At 41.9% G+C, this 18,875-nt stretch overlaps 1 protein-coding gene and 1 long non-coding RNA gene across 7 annotated transcripts in view; both read left to right on the forward strand.

The window, feature by feature from the left end:
• The window catches only part of PXK (PX domain containing serine/threonine kinase like), a 107,820-nt gene extending 96,198 nt beyond the window's left edge, over positions 1 to 11,622 (forward strand). For 4 of the 6 annotated variants that reach the window (XM_056524457.1, XM_056524458.1, XM_056524461.1 and 1 more), the window contains one exon: positions 10,561 to 11,622. In XM_056524457.1, the coding sequence (XP_056380432.1) occupies positions 10,561 to 10,784 (224 nt within the window). In that variant the 3' untranslated portion in view covers positions 10,785 to 11,622. Of the gene's footprint in view, positions 1 to 3,934; positions 3,970 to 10,560 lie in introns of all 6 variants that reach the window. The other 2 variants (XM_056524459.1, XM_056524460.1) reach the window with 2 other exon arrangements.
• Positions 11,623 to 14,555: 2,933 nt separating this feature from the next.
• On the forward strand, positions 14,556 to 16,794 carry LOC130277576 (uncharacterized). The gene is made up of 2 exons (XR_008845473.1): positions 14,556 to 16,212; positions 16,265 to 16,794. It is a non-coding gene; the product is annotated as an uncharacterized LOC130277576 (long non-coding RNA).
• The last annotated feature ends 2,081 nt before the right edge of the window (positions 16,795 to 18,875 follow it).

Consider the following 18,875-nt stretch of genomic DNA (forward strand, 5'->3'; position numbering starts at 1 on the left):
ACCCTTCTACCTGCTGTATCAGAAAGCACAGTTTACTGTAGTTTTGAAAACCAGAGCCTACAGCTATTGTCAATGGCAACTGTGTCCTATACACTTGTATTAGTAAAAAAAAGATGTCCTTGCCTGTGTGAACATATCCATATAAGTCTTTTCCACTCCTATCCATGGGCTGTGTGTGGTAGTGCAGCTCAGCCCCAGTCATCTGAATACCAGACACTGACCATGGACTAGAGGTCCCATTAAACCCAGAGAGCACTAGCAATGTGACTTCATATGGGTTAAATGGTTCCTGTCATTAGTTATAAAAAAAAAATTAATATATTAATGATTAGCCTATTTTGTATTACTTTTCTAATATACTTCCTAAATACATTTTGTAGTTTTGTGTTAAATTAATCCCTTAAAGTTTGGCCACCAGGGGTGGTCCTTCTGGTCCTGCTAGCAGATTGTCTCCTGTAGCAGCCTGGCAGAGACAAAAGTCAGTAAATGCAGGCAGGGCCTCAGCTCAGCACCGTGTACAGTATAGAGCTGAATATTTCAGCTCCCTTTTCTGAGCTGAACAGGCCATGATGCCTTCACTGCACTATGCTGAATATAGTGCTGAATATTGTGCTAAATATTTCTGCTCTCTTTTGCAGCTGCTGGGCAGAGCTGGCACACTGTAGAGTTCAGTGTTAAGAGGAACTGTCCAGAGCAGGAACAAATCCCCCAAGCAAATCTCTCCTGCTCTGGACAGTTCCTGACGTGGGTAGAGGTGTCAGCAGAGAGCACTGTGGTCAGACTGAAAAGAACTCCAGAAAGAAATAAAACTTCCTGTGGAGCATACAGCAGCTGATATGTACTGTAAGGATTACGATTTTTATATAGAAGTAATTTACAGATCTGTTTAACTTTCTAGTACCAGTTGAATAGAAAAAAAATTTCCCCTGGAGTACCCCTTTAAGCTTAGTCTGTATAAAAAAATAAAAAAGTATCAGTGCAGAGAGGACCTCTATAACTACTATAGGAATAATCACAGCAGTTGTGTTTTACTCATTATATATAGAAGGTTGTAAACAGTTATTGTTTAGCAGTCTGACTTTAAAAAAGAAAAAAAAAACATCCCAAGACCTTTATCTCCATACCGTAACTTTTTCGGACATAAGAGCTGTGACTATCATGGATTCTAGATAAATGGCCTCTAGAGCTGCTGTTGGTGCTGGTGCATACCCTGTGCTGCTTGTTCCCATTACGCTATCATGCTCGGACATTGTCGTCTGTGCTGCTTCTGTGCTGTCAGCAGCGTGTCTTTACCCAACCTGGAGAATGTCGTCCTCCCTTCTTGTCTCACAGCATTCTCATCATTACTGTCTATATAATGACGTTGATGTCTGCTCTAAGTATTGTATATTCATACTCAGTGGAACTGTCATTTAACTTTTTTATTTTTATTTTTTTCAAGCGTTAGACAGCACCAGTCATGTCACAATTTGCCCCTTGGCCAGCTTCTTACACTTGCCCGTTTTTCCCATTTCCAACCCATCAACTTCAAGAACAGACCTCACTTGCTACCTAAAGTGGAGAAATGGACCCAAGCTGCTCAAGTGCCAAAGCCTGGCATGACAGACGCACAGAGCCTTGTACATGAATCAAAGGGGGGGAGGCAACCGAGGAGGCATGGCAGGCTGTGGCACTTGAGCAGCTTGGCTCTGCCTCTTTGACACTTGGCCGAGAAGTAAAATGTTATTAGTTTGTCCCCCACCGTAAATTTAAGGATAGGTACAATTTGCTTTTATATCCTAACAGCTATCAAACAGTGTCTGCAGCTCTTAGCAACAAATATTTGTTGCACAGGATTTGAAGCTGCAGATTTCGATGTAAACTAAAAGACTGAACAACTCATCAAATCTGCAGCTTCAAATCCTGCGCATCAAATATGCATCAGGCAGATGCGTAGGATGTCTGCTTTACTAAAACAAACCATTACTTCCTACCTACTTACCTGTGATGAACCTCCAGCACCAGGAAGAAAACCATACCAGAGACTGGAGCAGTGATACTGTATGCATTGGGGGAGCGTGGAAGGAAGTTAAAGGTTTGTTTTAGAGCAGAAATAATAATACTAATAATAATATATATAATTTTTCCAGAACCCTTCCACCAGAGTACCCCTTTTATTCATTTAACAGTATTCCTTGTTTCTTCCTGGCTGCGTTTCTCTTCTACATGTATAGATCTTTGTTGTGGTTATAGGTGTGCTCGCTAAGCTTCACCATGCTGACATTGTGTATTATGTGTAGCTATGGCAGCCGTAACAGATACCACCATACTTAACATTGATAACTGTATTCAGACTACACTGAAATGATGTAACCTCAAAATAAGGTTCAGTTACAAAGGGACTTCATATTTCAGGATCAGACGTCCTTCCATAAATTGTGGGGTTCCCTAAGAATGTCATGCCGGGAATCCATAGCCCCCCCAGAAAACAGTAAAGAGGTGTTCTGTCTATTGAAACTCCCCACCCTGTTATGGCAAGGAGACGCATGGTATATTCCATCTGTCTGTGCTTACATAACATAGAAAAATGTTTTGATTCTCTGGTGCCAAGTGTCAAAGAGGTGTTCCCAAGCCCCTGGAGTGCTGAGGGCTGGAATGCCTGCTCACTCCCCATCCTGCTCCCTCCACCATCCCTTTCCCTGATAGATGATATCATCCTGTAGTTCACAGAAATGACCCAGGACAGACCACTTCCTCTGACACAGAGGGGGAGATTTATCAAAACCTGTCCAGAGGAAAAGTTGCCCAGTTGCCCATAGCAACCAATCAGATCGCTTCTTTCAGTTTGCAGAGGCCTTGTTAAAAATGAAAGAAGCGATCTGATTGGTTGCAACATCAGCAACTTTTCCTCTCGACAGGTTTTGATACATCTCCCCCAGAATGCCTAATAAAATAACAAAAACTTAAACTCTCCTTCCTCCGCTCCCTCATAGGTCAGAATAGTGATGGTAAGTGCACACTACATTGTGGAAAAAATAACCTACCTGGAGTGCATCTTAAAACTAACATGTCCCTGTTCACATAGTATTTTAGCCACTCTAAGCTGGACCAGTGATCATGTACACATACATATTGGCTTCTTTTTAGAGTTTACAACTGTAATATTTTTTATAATCTTTTTTTTTATTATTATTGTGCAAATAATATACAGTACTATTTGGTGATTTTTAGAAGTTTTTCTATTTTTAGTACAATTAGTATTATTTCCAAGTACAGTTAAGTAAGGTATATCTTATATTTTTAGGTTCTTACTGTATATTTTTCTATTGTCATATGTTGGTTCTGGGTTTTTCATCCATACATACCAACAAAAATGTTACATTAGAGACCTCTTGAGAGGCTGCACAGTGTATAAGACTTACATGTAAAGGAACCTGTCATCACTTTCATGCTGCCTGACCCATAAGTCATGGAGGTGATCCCTTGCTGTTTGCGCTCTTCAGCGGATTCCAGAAATTTCTATTGCTGTCGGCTTCAGCTGGCTTCTGGTGGAAAACGCTTTACACTCGGTTGCTTGCTGCATTTATTGTGTGTGAGTTTGGTCTTTTATGAAATTGTATTTCATATGTTTCCTAGCCATTTTGTTGTCTGAGCCAATACTCTACTTTCCATGGTGATAGTAGTCGGAATTAGTTGCACTTTCAGTGGGAGAAGAATGGCGGCATGTATGTTATTGGTAGTTCATGCTGACCTCACCTTACAATCAAACATGAAAGCGGATGGGGGGGGGAGATGAGCAAAAATCCAGGGAAGAGGGTTAAAGGTTACATCCACCCACTAGCATACACAACTTCATCTCCCCCATAACCAATGAATAAATACTGTTTGTGCTTTGTCTTTAATGTATATAATGATCGGTGTCCTTCTTTTCTCCCCTCTGCTGTCTTCAATGTAGAGCATGCATCATTTTGAACGTGAAATATCGGTAAAGTAAGCAAAATGCTTCATTTATCACTAAAAGAAAAAATGAGGGCAGCGCGAAGTGTTGCCCTGTCCCCGCAGTGCCATTTGGTGTTCATTTTTTATTTTAAATTCCCACAATATTTTTTATTTTTTACATTTTGTAACATTTCATTTTAAATGTCAAAAGTTTAGATTGCACCAGGTCTTAGTCCTGAGACTCACTGCGGTTATTATAGAGTAGATTGCATCTTTTATTTTTCAGAGACCTTTTAAAAAATAAATAAATAAATAAAAATAAAAAAGAAGCGATAAAATTGGGTGCCATGGGACACTGGTCGACTTTTCCTCTGCACAAGTTTTGATGAATCTCCCCCATTCACTCCTTTATAGTCTATAGACTGAGTTGGATTTGACAGCAGGGGAGCGAAGCGCCCTTCAGCAGGTCTCGGGCCTCAGACCTGGTACGATGGAAACTTTTGATATGTCTGGATAAAGCGAAAAGTTTATATTAATGACTTTTAAGGCTTTTCATGAACATGATATAAATGGAACAGATTTACTATTACATCACTAGTTGTAGTACATACTGATCAGATTATATACAGAAATTATTCAGATTTTTGTGAATAAACTTTGTTTCACGAAAATGAACTTGCTTACAGAAATTATTTTAGAATGGGTTACTCCAAACAAAATTGTACCCTTAAAATATAACGCTTATTATTATTTATTACCAATTTAAATTCATATCAATAGTAACCAGCATAAATAGCTTAACATGAGGTATGTGATATAAAAAAATCAAGGTGAGGTAACAAAAAACCCATAAATTGGGTCCCAAGAGATATAATAAAAAAAGGTGAGTATATATGAAATCAGATATAATAATGAAATAAATATATTCACTCACGTTTTTGTGAGCGGGATAGCGGACATGTGTCTTCTTATCCGTCTATAGAGCTAAAGGGGGGAGAAATAGATTCTAACATCACAAATTATTGACAATTTGATTCCTATCCCTATCATATAACTCCTGGAGACAAGCCTATCCCTGCCTGACAGCGGAGGAGGCGCCCCCAATTCAAAACTATGGCTATCCGCTCCCTCGAGTCAAATATCCCTAGAAGGTGTATAGATGAACCCCCTATGATGATGCATCATGATACCTCACTATCAATAATGCAAACCTCAAATAACACAACAAAATGTAAATAATAATGTGAGAGTTAGATATTCTTATTACCACATATAAAGATGGATATGAGGTTCACATAGCCTCTAACCTCACTAGTAGGTGCATGCATGTACAAAAATGAGCAAATACAAAATTAATAAACAGTGTGAGAAACAATCTCATAACCTCATATAAAGATGGATATGAGGTTCACATAACCTCTACGCGTTTCCCCCCAGTTAAGAATGGTTACCGGGGTTTTGTGAAGTCATAGCCAAAGAACAACAATACTGCATGTGGAGGTGGAGATCAACGTTACACGATACACATCGTTGCCCCAAATTTCACACACACACAGGGGTACATGAATACCAAATGCATGCAAACCATGTGTATCGTGTAACGTTCATCTCCACCTCCACATGCAGTATTGTTGTTCTTTGGCTATGACTTCACAAAACCTCCTGAGGAACCACGGTAACCATTCTAAACTGGGGGAAACGCATAGAGGTTATGTGAACCTCATATCCATCTTTATATGTTCAGGAACAGGAGAATACAGCAGCACACTGCTAGCACAAAGATATAGATAAAACATGAGTATATAGATCCAACATGAGAAGCTATTCAGCTATGGTGCAGTAATGAAATAGTGAGATACTTAGCTTGCAATTTGGCAGCCAAATAGCTTGAACCGTCCCACCACGGTAAGGTGATCTCATTGGGACGGACCCTACACTATGAATATGCCTCTGTGTGAACAGATCAGCAGGCATTGCAAGAGGCATATTCAAAGTGTAGGGTCCGTCCCAATGAGATCACCTTACCGTGGTGGGACGGTTCAAGCTAAGTATCTCACTATTTCATTACTGCACCATAGCTGAATAGCTTCTCATGTTGTATCTATATACTCATGTTTTATCTATATCTTTGTGCTAGCAGTGTGCTGCTGTATTCTCCTGTTGCTGCATCTTTATATGTGGTTATAAGAATATCTAACTCTCACATTATTATTTAAATTTTGTTGCGTTATTTGAGGTTTGCATTATTGATAGTGAGGTATGATGATGCATCATCATAGGGGGTTCATCTATACACCTTCTAGGGATATTTGAGTTGAGGGAGCGGACAGCCATAGTTTTGAATTGGGGGCGCCTCCTCCGCTGTTAGGCAGGGATAGGCTTGTCTCCAGGAGCTATATGATAGGGATAGGAATCAAATTGTCGATTATTTGTGATGTTATAATCTATTTATCCCCCCTTCAGCTCTACAGACTGATAAGAAGACACATGTCCGCTATCCCTCTCAAAAAAACGCGAGTGAATATATATATATATGTTACATTATTATATCTGATTTCATATATACTCACCTTTTTTTTATTGTATCTCTTGGGACCCAATGTATGGGTTTTTTGTTACCTCACCTTGATTTTTGCCTCATGTTAAGCTATTTATGCTGGTTACTTTTGATATGAATTTTAATTGGTAATTAATAAACCTTATATTTTAAGGGTACAATTTTGTTTGGAATAAAATGAACTTGGTTTCACATATAATAAGTTCTACAATGTGCTGTACAGCGCTTGGCTATCTTTGGAAGTATCATAGAGGGTAAACGATACACAGGCCAAGCATGTGCAGTGCCGCTTCATTCATTAGGGCTAGAAGGTTAGTCCATTCTTATTATTAGTGGAAGGGGGGGGGGGGGGGTTAGTCTTAGAGATTGGGCCCCACCATTCAGCTATTTATCACCTATCCTGTGGGCAGGTAATAATATTGTTATCACCCCATGAAAGTGGTTGTCCGCCTTTTGATGAAGTTTACAGCAATGCATAGTTAGGCAGATTAATGCAGCTCCACAATTCCTTCTTTCCTGACAACTCCCCGTCCATGAGATGGTTGGTGTCTATGGAGGAGAATGTGACGATACCGATCACTCTGCCTCCTCCATTGCATAGTAGTGCAGACGCAGTGGAGGCGGCGCAGTGTGTATCATCGCATGCTCCTCCATAGGATGTCACCTTGTGGACAGAGGAGCTGTATTAAAGGGATAGTCCAGGGAACTAAACTTTTTAGACAGTTAGCAACTTTTCACAGAATAGGCGATCTCCTGTTCGGGGGCCCAGCCTGTACGCATCCTCGGCGCACTCCGGCCCCCTCCTTCCTGGACGGATGCAAGTGATGGCCTGTCCCGCCTCAGCTGGTGATTGGCCGTCACTTGCGTCCTTCCAGGAAAGCGGGAACCAGAGTGCAACGAAGGGAAAATCTTTTACTTGAAGACTATTTTGGTGGTTTTTACTCTAAGTAAATGGGGAAAATTCACAGGAAATATGAACAGCCTAAAATGAAAGAGTAACGTTTCAAAGTTAAATTTCACCGCACGGAGATGGGGTTTGTTAAAATGTTCTCCTCTTGATTGGTACTTCCACAAATCCATCCCATGTGCATTTATGAGGGGCTCCTACACAATATTAGGTAATTATGTTGTATACGTGCCCCCCACCCCCACCCCTCTCAGGCTGTCAAAATGGATCCAATCAGTCAAGATATGTACCCAACAAAACCTCTGACAGTTTTCTATCATGGCCAGCAGTAATGTCTCCAGCAATTTATGCTACAATAGTTCTTTTGTGCGACCAGATGGGCTAGCCCAGTGTTTTCCAACCAGGTTGCCTCCAGCTGTTGCAAAACTACAACTCCCAGCATACCCGGACAGCCAAAGGCTGTCCGGGCATGCAGGGAGTTGTAGTTTTGCAATAGCTGGAGGCACCCTGGTTGGAAAACACTGGGCTAGCCTTTTCTTACCATGCACCACATTAAAGGGGTACTCCGGTGGAAACCTTTTTTTTTTTAATTGATTAATTTTTTAAATCAACTGGTGCCAGAAAGTTAAACAGATTTGTAAATTACTTCTATTAAAAAAATCTTAATCCTTCTAGTACTTTTTAGCAGCTGTTTGGTAAAGAGGACATTTTTTTTTTTCCTTTTTGTGTTATCCACAGTGCTCTCTGCTGACACCTGATGCCCGTATCAGGAACCGTTCAGAGCAGAAGAAAATCCCCATAGCAAACCTATGCTGCTCTGGACAGTTCCTGACACTGACAGAGGTGTCAGCAGAGAGCACAAAACAACAAAAAAAAAATTCAAAAAGTAAAGAATTCCCTCTGTAGCATACAGCTGCTAAAAAGTACTAAAAGGATTAAGATTTTTTAATGCAAGTAATTTACAAATCTGTTTAACTTTCTGGCACCAGTTCATTTAAGAAAAACGCTTTCCACCGGAGTACCCCTTTAAGTCTTGGGCACCCATGCCCATGGTCCCTAGTTGCCCTTCCTTGGATAACTTTTGCACTTATTCTTGCATACTAGAAACATTTCACAAGACCCGCCATTTTTAAGATGCTTAGACCCAGTCTACTATTTGGTCCTTGTTAAAGTTACTAAGATCCTTATGTTTTCCAATGTTTCCTGCTTCTAACACCTCATCTTCAAGAATTGACTGTTCAGTTGTTGCCTAGTTTATCCTGTCACTGGATGAGGCACCATTGTTACCAGATATTCAGTGTTACTCACTTCACCTAATGTATATAGCTTTTTAGGGTATAAAGCTTAAAAGGGGTACTCCGGCATTAAACATTGTATCCCCTATGAAAAGGATAGGGGATAAGATGTTTGATCGCAGGGGTCGTGCCTCTGGGGACCCCCGCGATCTCTCCTGCAGCACCCCCGTTTTTCAGCTGCACAGAGTGGGGAACAATCTGTAGTTGATGACGGGCGGTGCAGGGGATGGAGTATCGTCACGGCTCAGCCCCCGTGTGACATCATGCCCCGCCCCCTCAATGAAAGTCTATGGGAGGGGGTGTGACAGCCATCACGCCCCCTTCCATAGGCTTGCATTGAGGGGACCGGACGTGACGTCCCACGAGGGGGGGGGGACAGGGGGTCCGTGACATCACGATACTCCAGCCCCGTGATTAGTCAGACCCGGAGCGATGTTTGCGGAGTGCTGCATAAAAGATTGCGGGGGTCCCCAGGGGCAGGACCCCTGTGATCAGGCATCTTATCCCCTATCCTTTGGATAGGGGATAAGTTGTCTTAGGGCCAGAGTACCCCTTTAAGCCATCTTCCCATGTCTGCAGCTGTGAGCATGATATAGAGTTGACAGATTCCCTTTAATTTAGAATTTTCCCTCCCAGTCCTGTATTTCCATAGGTTTTCAATAATGTTTGCTGGCCTTGTTGTGCTGCTCTTGTGCTTTGCACTGATATTTAGGTTTATAATGTACATATACCATATGTCATGTGTCTTCGCCTACAGAGTTTGAACTACACTTCGGGTAGTATAGGGTGTTCTGTTGGATTTAACCTATATTCGACAAGGCATGTGGCCTTTGTGTCTCAACTCTTTATAATTCGCTCAATATACTTTACTTTTCACCCCTTAATAGCTTCTTGTCTTAAAGGGGTTGTCCAGTGTTAGAAAAAACTCTGCTGCTTCTTTTTTTTTTTGTTTTGCAAAAAACAGCACCCCTCCTGGTTGTGTCTGGTATTGCAGTTCAGCGTAATTGAAGTGAATGGGACTTGAGCTGCAGTACTACACACAACCTTTGGACAGGAGTGGTGCTGGTTTTGCGAAGGAAAAAAAAAAGAAAATGACCAGCGTTTTTCTAATACTGCAGAACTTCTTTACTGCCTAAGACAGTTTTTTTTACTTTGGGTTAAGCAGCGTCAGTTTAACACAAGCATCAGTATAGGTTTAAAACTATGCGTTAAATGGATCTCTAGACCACCATGAGCTTACTGCCAAAGTTTTTTTTTTTTGTGGAACGTAAAAGTGTGGCCGCCAGCATACCAATGTACCATAGTGAATTTTAGCCTAAGGTCAGGACATTGAAATCAATGTATCGGACAGGGGTACACAAGTATGGGGTGGTTTTCTGATGTGGGTAACATAGTCTGAGCTGGATCCAGTGCACAAAAAAAGTTTTTTACCTCCCAGTTTTTTTTTTTTTTTTTTTTTTTTTAGTCCCTAATGGCTTCTCCCTAACCCAGTGGCCTTGATTGACAGAGCTCTGACTGTCTGGTCGAATTGAATTTGCAGGTATCCAGTCATTCTCACAGGGAAGGAAGCGGAGATCAGGGGTGCTGCTGTTTTACTGATGTCTGGACCTTGTAAAGCAGCTTTTACTGTCCCCATCCCTGACTTTGACAGCTGAAGTTTCAACACAAAAATCCTCACTGTCCAATACATGACCTAGTATCAAAATAAACGTCACTTCATCACCTAAATGTCCACCCAAGATTTTTATTACCATGGCTATGATCGTATGTTACAAAAAAGTGACTGGTAATGGGGTTTAGATTGAGAAAATGTCATTTTCAGTTCCATCTTGAATCGTATCGGCTTCTCTATGGCACTAATTTTGTTCTATTTTCTATTCAAGGGACATCAACGTTTCCAATACCAGTTGCTCCGCCGCCACCTCCTCCGCCCCCGCCACCTGTGGCACCTCTTCCTCCTCCAAGCAAAGATGTGCCAACAGATTTGGCCCTGCCCTCTGTTAATGGTACAGACCGCGGAGCCTTATTGAATTCCATCAAGTCCTTCAAGAAAGGAGGGCTGAAGAAAGCCGTGACAAATGACAACAGCGGCCCCCGGATCAGCTGAACGCACTTATCCTGGGGCCAGACGCACACGGTGGTTGTATAACTCCCAGCCTGTCCTCTCGTCACGTCTTAGAACAGGATTTTCGTGAAGACAACACCTTACGTTTAAGAAAGGTTGGGAGTAAGAATAGAGGCCCTGGCTCTCCTATCCCATCTCCAGTATGTAGTCACTGTGTTCAGAAACACCGGATGCCTTGCTGACCACCCCCCTTTATAATGTGTTCCACTGTTAAACGAGACCCAGTAGATGAAGAGGTCACAGTAGGTGCTGCCTACCGGGTCTTTACACAGGAGGCCCCAGCATCCTGCTCTGCAAGAAATGGATCCCAAAGAAGGGACCCTGCAAAACTAGGACCTGTCTTTTTATTCCGTTTCATCTATATATTATTTCCTACTAACTGGAAGCATTTTGCAGAATATTGTAGTCATATAATGACTAATCGTCTTACATTTGCTACATCAGGGCAAGACTCAAGTTTTGCCCTGATGCTGCCTCTCTCATCTTGCAACATTACTAGTTGCCATGTTAACATTTCTTAGCTCAGTGTTTCCCAACGAGGGTGCCTCCAGCTGTGGCAAAACTACAACTCCCAGCATGCCCGGACAGCCTTCGGCTGTCCGGGCATGCTGGGAGTTGTAGTTTTGCCACAGCTGGAGGCACAACTACAATTCCCAGTATGCCCAGATAGCCTTCGGCACTGGTTGGGAAACACTGTCTGAGGCTGGGTTCACATCACGTTTTTGGCCATACTGTTGTCAATCCGTTTTTCTAAAGAAAATCGTATGGCAAAAAAACGGATGGAACAGTATGGGAAAAAGTAAATCGTATACTGTTTTTAAAAGTACATACAGTTCCGTCCGTTTTGAGTTTTTAAAAAAAATATGCGTTTTTGAAAATGTTGTCCAATTTTAATGGGAGGGGTGTTGGGTGGGGACTTTAGGATTCAAAAGTAAAAACCGTATACGGTTTCCCGTATGGAACCGTATACATGTGCGTTTCCCATTGACATCCATGTTAAAAAAAACGTATGCGGTTGCAGTACGGTTTTTAAACCGGAGACAAAACCGTGGTCAACTACGGTTTTGAGTACGGGAGAAAAGTGTATTGCAAGCAACCGGATGCATCTGGTTTTCAATTATTTGTCTATGTATACAGTTCCATACGTTTTTAATAATTAAAACGTATACGGGAAACGTACTTGAAAAACGTGGTGAACCCACCCTTAGTTGCTGCTTTGCCTCTGGTCCCAAATCGAGCACTTAATTTCTTATGTCACCTGCCATTATACAGATTGAGGATAATGGATACATCAGAACAGGGCCTGGTCAGGCGACAGGAAAGGAGTTGAGGTCATGGTATACGTTTATTTATTTTTTGCCTGGAATCTGTCATTACTTGTATCACTACACGATGTCTCTGGATGCATGGTGGACAAGGTCCATGCCAATCTGCTGTATACTCGTGCGGTGTTCTTATTGTTAGATAAGGGCTCCATGAATCGGGTCATGCAACCAAAATATTCGTGCGATTTGCTGTCACACTGTTGATGGCCTTGCGATTTGGTTGGGAAAAAATAGTGGCAAAATTCTGGAAAATTCGCAAGCAGGTTGGAGTCATGTGACTCTTTCATAACTGCAGTTCTATGATTGTCACCACAAGTAACCATAGTAATAAAGGGAATATGTCACTAGGTTTATGCTGTCTGTTCTGATGGCCGCATAAAATAGTGTATTATGACATTGGGTAATGAGCCATGTCCTGCTATCTATCCAGGAGCCTGTGCTGCTGACTGACCGGTGTCCGCTCATCTCTACTATTCTGTGAAGAGACGAACTTACAGTAAACTCGATTCGTCACGAACTTCTCGGCTCGGCAGTTGATGACTTTTCCTGCATAAATTAGTTCAGCTTTCTGGTGCTCCGGTGGGCTGAAAAAGGTGGATACAGTCCTAGGAGACTCTTTCCTAGGAATGTATCCACCTTTTCCAGCTCACCGGAGCACCTGAAGGCTGAACTAATTCATGCAGGATAAGACGACTGCTGAGCCGAGAAGTTTGTGACGAATCGAATTTACTGTAAATTCGCTCATCTCTACAGAATAGGTTAAAATCTGAATAAGTGATGGAAGCAGGACCTTGTGAATATTGAGGACTACCAAGTGCAGGCACATAATTGGGTGGACTACTTACCTGCATTGGTGGTTTCGATATTTGCAACAATATCAGAGGAAGGCCCCTTTCACACTACAGGTACCATCCTGCTTTTTTACAGCCGTTATTTTACAATAATGGATGAAAAGAAAAAAAAAACGGATGAAATAACGGGTGATGGTCATCAATTATCATCCGTTATTTTTAATGGTTTTTTTCTTTAAAAACCTGATGTTGTTCATTCGTTATCACCAGTTCCATCCGTTTTTTTAAATCAGGTTTTTAACCTTTTTTCGTAAAGCTGTACTGAGCATGCTCAGTACAAAAATCAGATGTAAAAAGAAAAACCTGACAATAACTGATTTTTTTTTTTAGAACATCTGGTTCCAATAGACTTCAATGTTAAAATTTTAACATCAGATTTTTCACCTTTTTTTTGCCGGACCAAAAATGAGTGCATGCACCGTCTTTTGTGTCTGCAAAAATTAGGGACACTAATATAAACGGACATACCTGATGCAAAAGGATGGTCAAAAAATCCCATTGACATGAATGGGATTTTTGGACGGCCGTTTTCAGGACTTTTTGACGAGAGTAATAACGGAGGTTTTTTACAGGATGATACCTGTAGAGTGAACGGGGCCGAACTGTTGCATTGGACAAGGGATATATCATTGGAATCATTGGTTTATACAGCCGTCTGCTCGGGCAGCATATAGAGCCTCTCATAAGCAGTGATCCAGGACAGAGCTGCATCTCCCCTGCCCTCAGGTTGTGTGGGGTTTTGCAGCTCAATTCTATTTAAAGTGAATGGAACCACATTGTAATACCGCACACAACCTGAGGACCGACGGGGTGCGGTCTTAAGAAGAAGTTGACTCTGTTTTTCTATTCCTGGATAAAATTGACTGTTTTAGGCTGCCCTGACCATCCTATTGTGTCTGTACCCAAACAATAAGAGACTAAATATTTTACTTACAAACATTAGACCTAAATTTTCCATATCAGATTTAAAGATTGTGTACACAATAGGGATCGACAGATTATCGGTATGGCCGATATTATCGGCCGATAATCACGATTTTGGGCATTATCGGTATCGGCAATTACCTTGCCGATAAGCCATTAATCCCCTGCACCGCGACCGCCACCCCCGACCCGCCGCACTGCACCCCCAACCCACCGCACCGCGTCGCACCCCCCACCGTGATGCTGGATTTTTGCCCATACCGCTATACCGGTCAGGCCCCTCCCCCACCCTCCAAGTCAATAAAAAAAATTAACTTACCCGTAATGGGGGTGGTCCGGGCCATCCATCGATCGTTCCTGTAGTGTCCGGGGGCGTTCCGGGTGAAGAGTGAACCGGTCCGGGCTGTCCTTCTCCGGCGCTCATCTTCTCCACTCCGGGCAGGCTCCGGCCTAGTACGCTGCATAGACGCCGCTACGCCGTGACGTCAGGTGCGTCGCTGCGCACGGGCGTCACTGCGCAGCGGCGTCTATGCAGCGTACTAGGCCGGAGCCTGTCCGGAGTGGAGAAGATGAGCGCCGGAGAAGGACAGCCCGGACCGGTTCACTCTTCACCCGGAACGCCCCCGGACACTACAGGAACGATGGATGGATGGCCCAGACCACCCTGACAGGTAGGGGGAGAGAAGAGGGTGGCGGTGGCGGCGGCGGCGGCCTATGGCCCCGCAAAAGCCACTGCAGATCATTGATTTAAAGCGCCCGCTTTAAATCAATGATCTGCAGCGGTGTCGCAGGGGGTTAAATAGCCGATAACTTATACCGGAATATCGGTATAAGTTATCGGCCCTAACATGCACCGATTATCGGTATCGGCCCTAAAAAACTGATATCGGTCGATCCCTAGTACACAACGTTAATGAACCCAGACTGGGTGCCCATAATATACCAGTAAGGGAACCACTATTGAGCAACTTTTTTCTCTAACTGAATAGTTGCCTAGAGCAGCATTCAGAATACAGCTGGTTAAACAAACGTAAGGATACTTTTACACATGCATATTGTACTGCAGCATTTGCTACCTATTAAAGTCAATGGGTAGCAAAATTAGCCACTTAAAATCTGCAGCAAAATCTGTACCTGTGAACTGAGCTTTTATGTTAAGCAGTGCATTCTGGGAGAGTGTTTATGCTTCTACACTTCTCAAAATTTCCCATTATTAAGCAGGAAGCTGACCATGGCCCTCATACTGTAGCTTAAAGGGGTACTCCGGTGCTTAGTGTTCGGAACAAAATGTTCTGACCGCTTAGAGCCAGGGGCTCGTGACATCACTCCCCACCCCCTCAATGCAAGTCTATGGGAGGGGGCGTGATGTCACAAGCCGCCGGCTCTGTGTTCGGAACATTTTGTTATGAATGCTAATCACCGGCGTACCCCTTTAAGGTTAGCAAGAAATGTTATTTCACTCTATTACATAAAAAGTAAAAGAGTAACTGCAAAAATGAAAACAAATATATACCCATATACTTTTTGCACAAAGTGCTATTATTTACATTGTGACTACAATGTTAAATATTTTACTACCACGGGATATAGTATTTAACAGAAGGGCATCTAGGAGATTAGGGGAGAGGAAAGGCGAGTGGTCTCCTTCATATCCTAAAGGGGTAGAAGGGGAAAGAAAAACCTCTTGTTGTCCATTGGCTGTATTGTGTACTGTAGCTTTGTAATCCTAGAGAGTAATTAAAGGGGTGCTTTTTTTTTCTCCTCATTCAACTGGTGCCAGAAAGTTAAACAGATTTGTAAATTACTTCTATTAAAACATCTTAATCCTTCGAGTACTTATTAGCTGCTGAATACTACAGAGGAAATGATTTTCTTTTTGGAACAGAGCTGTCTGCTAACATCATGACCACAGAGCTCTCTGCTGAATCATGACCACAGTGCTCTCTGCTGACATCTCTGTCCATTTTAGGAACTGTCCAGAGCATCATATGTTTGCTATGGGGATTTTCTCCAACTATGGACAGAGATGTCAGCAGAGAGCTCTTTGTTTCAAAAAGAAAATAATTTCCTTTGTAGTATCCAGCAGCTAATAACTACTGGAAGGATTAAGATTTTTTTTTTTAGTATAAGTAATTTACAAATCTGTTTAAACTTTCTGGCACCATTTGATTTGAAAGGGGAAAAAAAAAAAAGTTTTCCACCAGAGTACCCCTTTAAGGTAGGATGAGATCTAAAAAGATGTTACTATGTACTCACACAGTCTCCCATTTTAATGGATAGACCACTGTTTCCCAGCCAGGTTGCCTCCAGGTGTTGCAAAACTACAACTCCCAGCATGCCTGGACAGCCTTTGGCTGTCCAGGCATGCTGGGAGTTGTAGTTTTGCAACACCTGGAGGCACCATGGTTGGGAAACACTGGGATAGACAATGCAGTACTGCTAGGTCATGTCATTCCACCAGAGGGAGCACTCTTCCTCACTGAAGGTTTACAGTTTACACCAATGCCAGAGCTAGCAAGATGCCTATTTTGTGGTAGGCTATGTATATCCATAACTTTACATACAATATTGAGGACCTGAAAACCTAGGACACCAGTATAACATTACACACCAAGATGGTACCTGACTCCTGGCAGCATGACTTAAAAATTTAGAGGTTTTACATTTCTTTTAGGACAGTCAAATGTGTTTACATTGTTCAATATATTACCAAAATCCAATCTAGGATCCGGACAGAAGAGATTGTTACTATAGAAGGTACAGCTGGTGAAGAATCTCATTTCCTTTTTTTTTTTGCACTTTAAACTTGTTTATAGAGGGATCTTGTGTATGATTATTGGGCTCAGTAATACAATGTATATTCAGTCATTTTTATTAAAATAATAAACCCAACTTCTGATCTCTGTGTGAGTTTGTAAACTATACTGATAAGTGTTCCTTATTCTTATTCTGTGTTGAGGTGGTTGGGGGGCTCTACAGATGGCTCTACGTTTAAAATGACACCTGCTAGCCCAAGTTACTTTTTTAAAGGGGTATTCCAAGAATTTTTTTTAATTTGACTATGCTACAGGGGCTGTAAAGTTATTGTAGTTCATAATATAGTGTCTGTACCTGTGTGTGACGGTTTTCTCACAATTCTTATGTGATTTTCACTCCGATATTTATTTTTAACAGCATACAAAATGACTGTTGTCTCAGATGTTTCCCAGGTTGCAATGCGGCCGAGACCTGACTCACTAGTCAGCTGATGACTGGGAGCCTGTCTGCTTCAATGGGTGGAGGGATCAATCTGCAACTAATGCAACAGCTGGAGGCACCCTGATTGAAAACCACACTGATCTGAATGAATGCAGCTCATTTATGTTTCAATGGGTGGAGTGGCTGATGTGTGGCAGGGAGGAAAATGGAATTATGGGATTTGTAGTCAGAAAAAGTCACACAGGAAATACCAGTTCACAAAAAGCTAACCACAGTATTATGGTAATCTCACAGCATATCCATTTAGCCCCAAGACAAGTGCAGATCCTTCCTAATCATGTCCATTACTGTCTGGCAGGTACGTACTAAAATCACCTTATGGTGGATAACTCCTTTAAAACCACCTTACACCCTGGGTAGCAGATTAGGCTTTTTTTTTGTGACGCTCACCCTTATTATGCATTCATTTTAAAACTAAACCATCTTCTTACAGCTTGGGGGGGAACTCGGCATTGAATTCCATGGGTTCACATATAGTTCAGTATTTCATCAGTTCAAGGGGTACTGCAGTTCCTTAAAGGGTACTCTTCATCAAAAAAACTTTTGATATATTATAGATTAATGTATGCAGAATAACTTTCCAATAGCATGTTATTAAAAAATATGCTTCTTTCTATTTAATTTTCCACTTTGAAACAATGACCACTAGGGGTCTCCCTACCAGTCTATAGATTTCAGACTCATGCAGGAGTCCTAAATCTCAGACTGCAGCCGGGACACAGACAAACTACCTGGCAGTGATCAGTGGCGAGTTTGTTTGTGTCCCGGCTGCAGTCTGAGATTTAGGACTCCAGCATGAGTCTGAAATCTATAAAAAAAAAAAAAAAAAAAAAGACTGGTAGGGAGACCCCTAGTGGTCATTGTTTCAAAGTGGAAAATTAAATAGAAAGAAGCATATTTTTTAATAACATGCAATTGGAAAGTTATTCTGCATACATTAATCTATAGTATCAAGTTTTTCTGATAAAAGGTACCCTTTAAAACTTATTTTATGTAATGGCAGCCCGGCTGTCCTTGGGAGTGCAGCTGACCATTAATCCTACAATAATGCAGAAGAGGTGTACTGCTTCAAGAAATAATAAATGTGCAAATGTAGATGTGTAAAATAATGAAATATTTGATATTGATAAATGTGTTTGAGTGAAGCCTAAAAACGCCCAAAAGTATATAGGTGGTGGTAACCGTGGGTTTTATAATGAAAATTTACAATTACATAACAGTACAATTTTGATCAAATAAAACTAAAGTGGCTGCCGACAATCCACTCTGGTGTGTTACAATCTAGGTATAGTAAAAACCATTAATAAGGTTGCATACAGTTATGGTTAGAAAGTTCACCAAACTGACAGCCAATCACTTCCACATTGCTGTCCAAGCCTTATACTCCAGAGTATGGCCTGACTTGATAAGGAAGTTACAGTTTATACTATATCAGAGCAGCGCTGTAGAATTGTGCCCACTCCTGCAGCGCTGATGCTGTGCACGCTGGGATATGCGCTGGTATGGGATCTGCTGACATGTAACGAAGAAGAAACTGCTGGATCAGAGAAGCGCTGCTGTCCCGAATGAGCGGACCACTCTGGCAAAAAGTCAACGGTGGGTGAAAAAGTAGCGCAACTCTGTGGTCGGCAGATGAAGCAGGGGCTCTATTCACTCACTCACCCACCCTTATGCCAGGGAGCCAGACGTCCTTGATTCTCAGGTCCTGTTGTATG

The sequence above is a fragment of the Hyla sarda genome, chromosome 6, assembly GCF_029499605.1.
Source record: "Hyla sarda isolate aHylSar1 chromosome 6, aHylSar1.hap1, whole genome shotgun sequence".
In the NCBI taxonomy this organism is placed as follows: Eukaryota; Metazoa; Chordata; class Amphibia; order Anura; family Hylidae; genus Hyla; species Hyla sarda.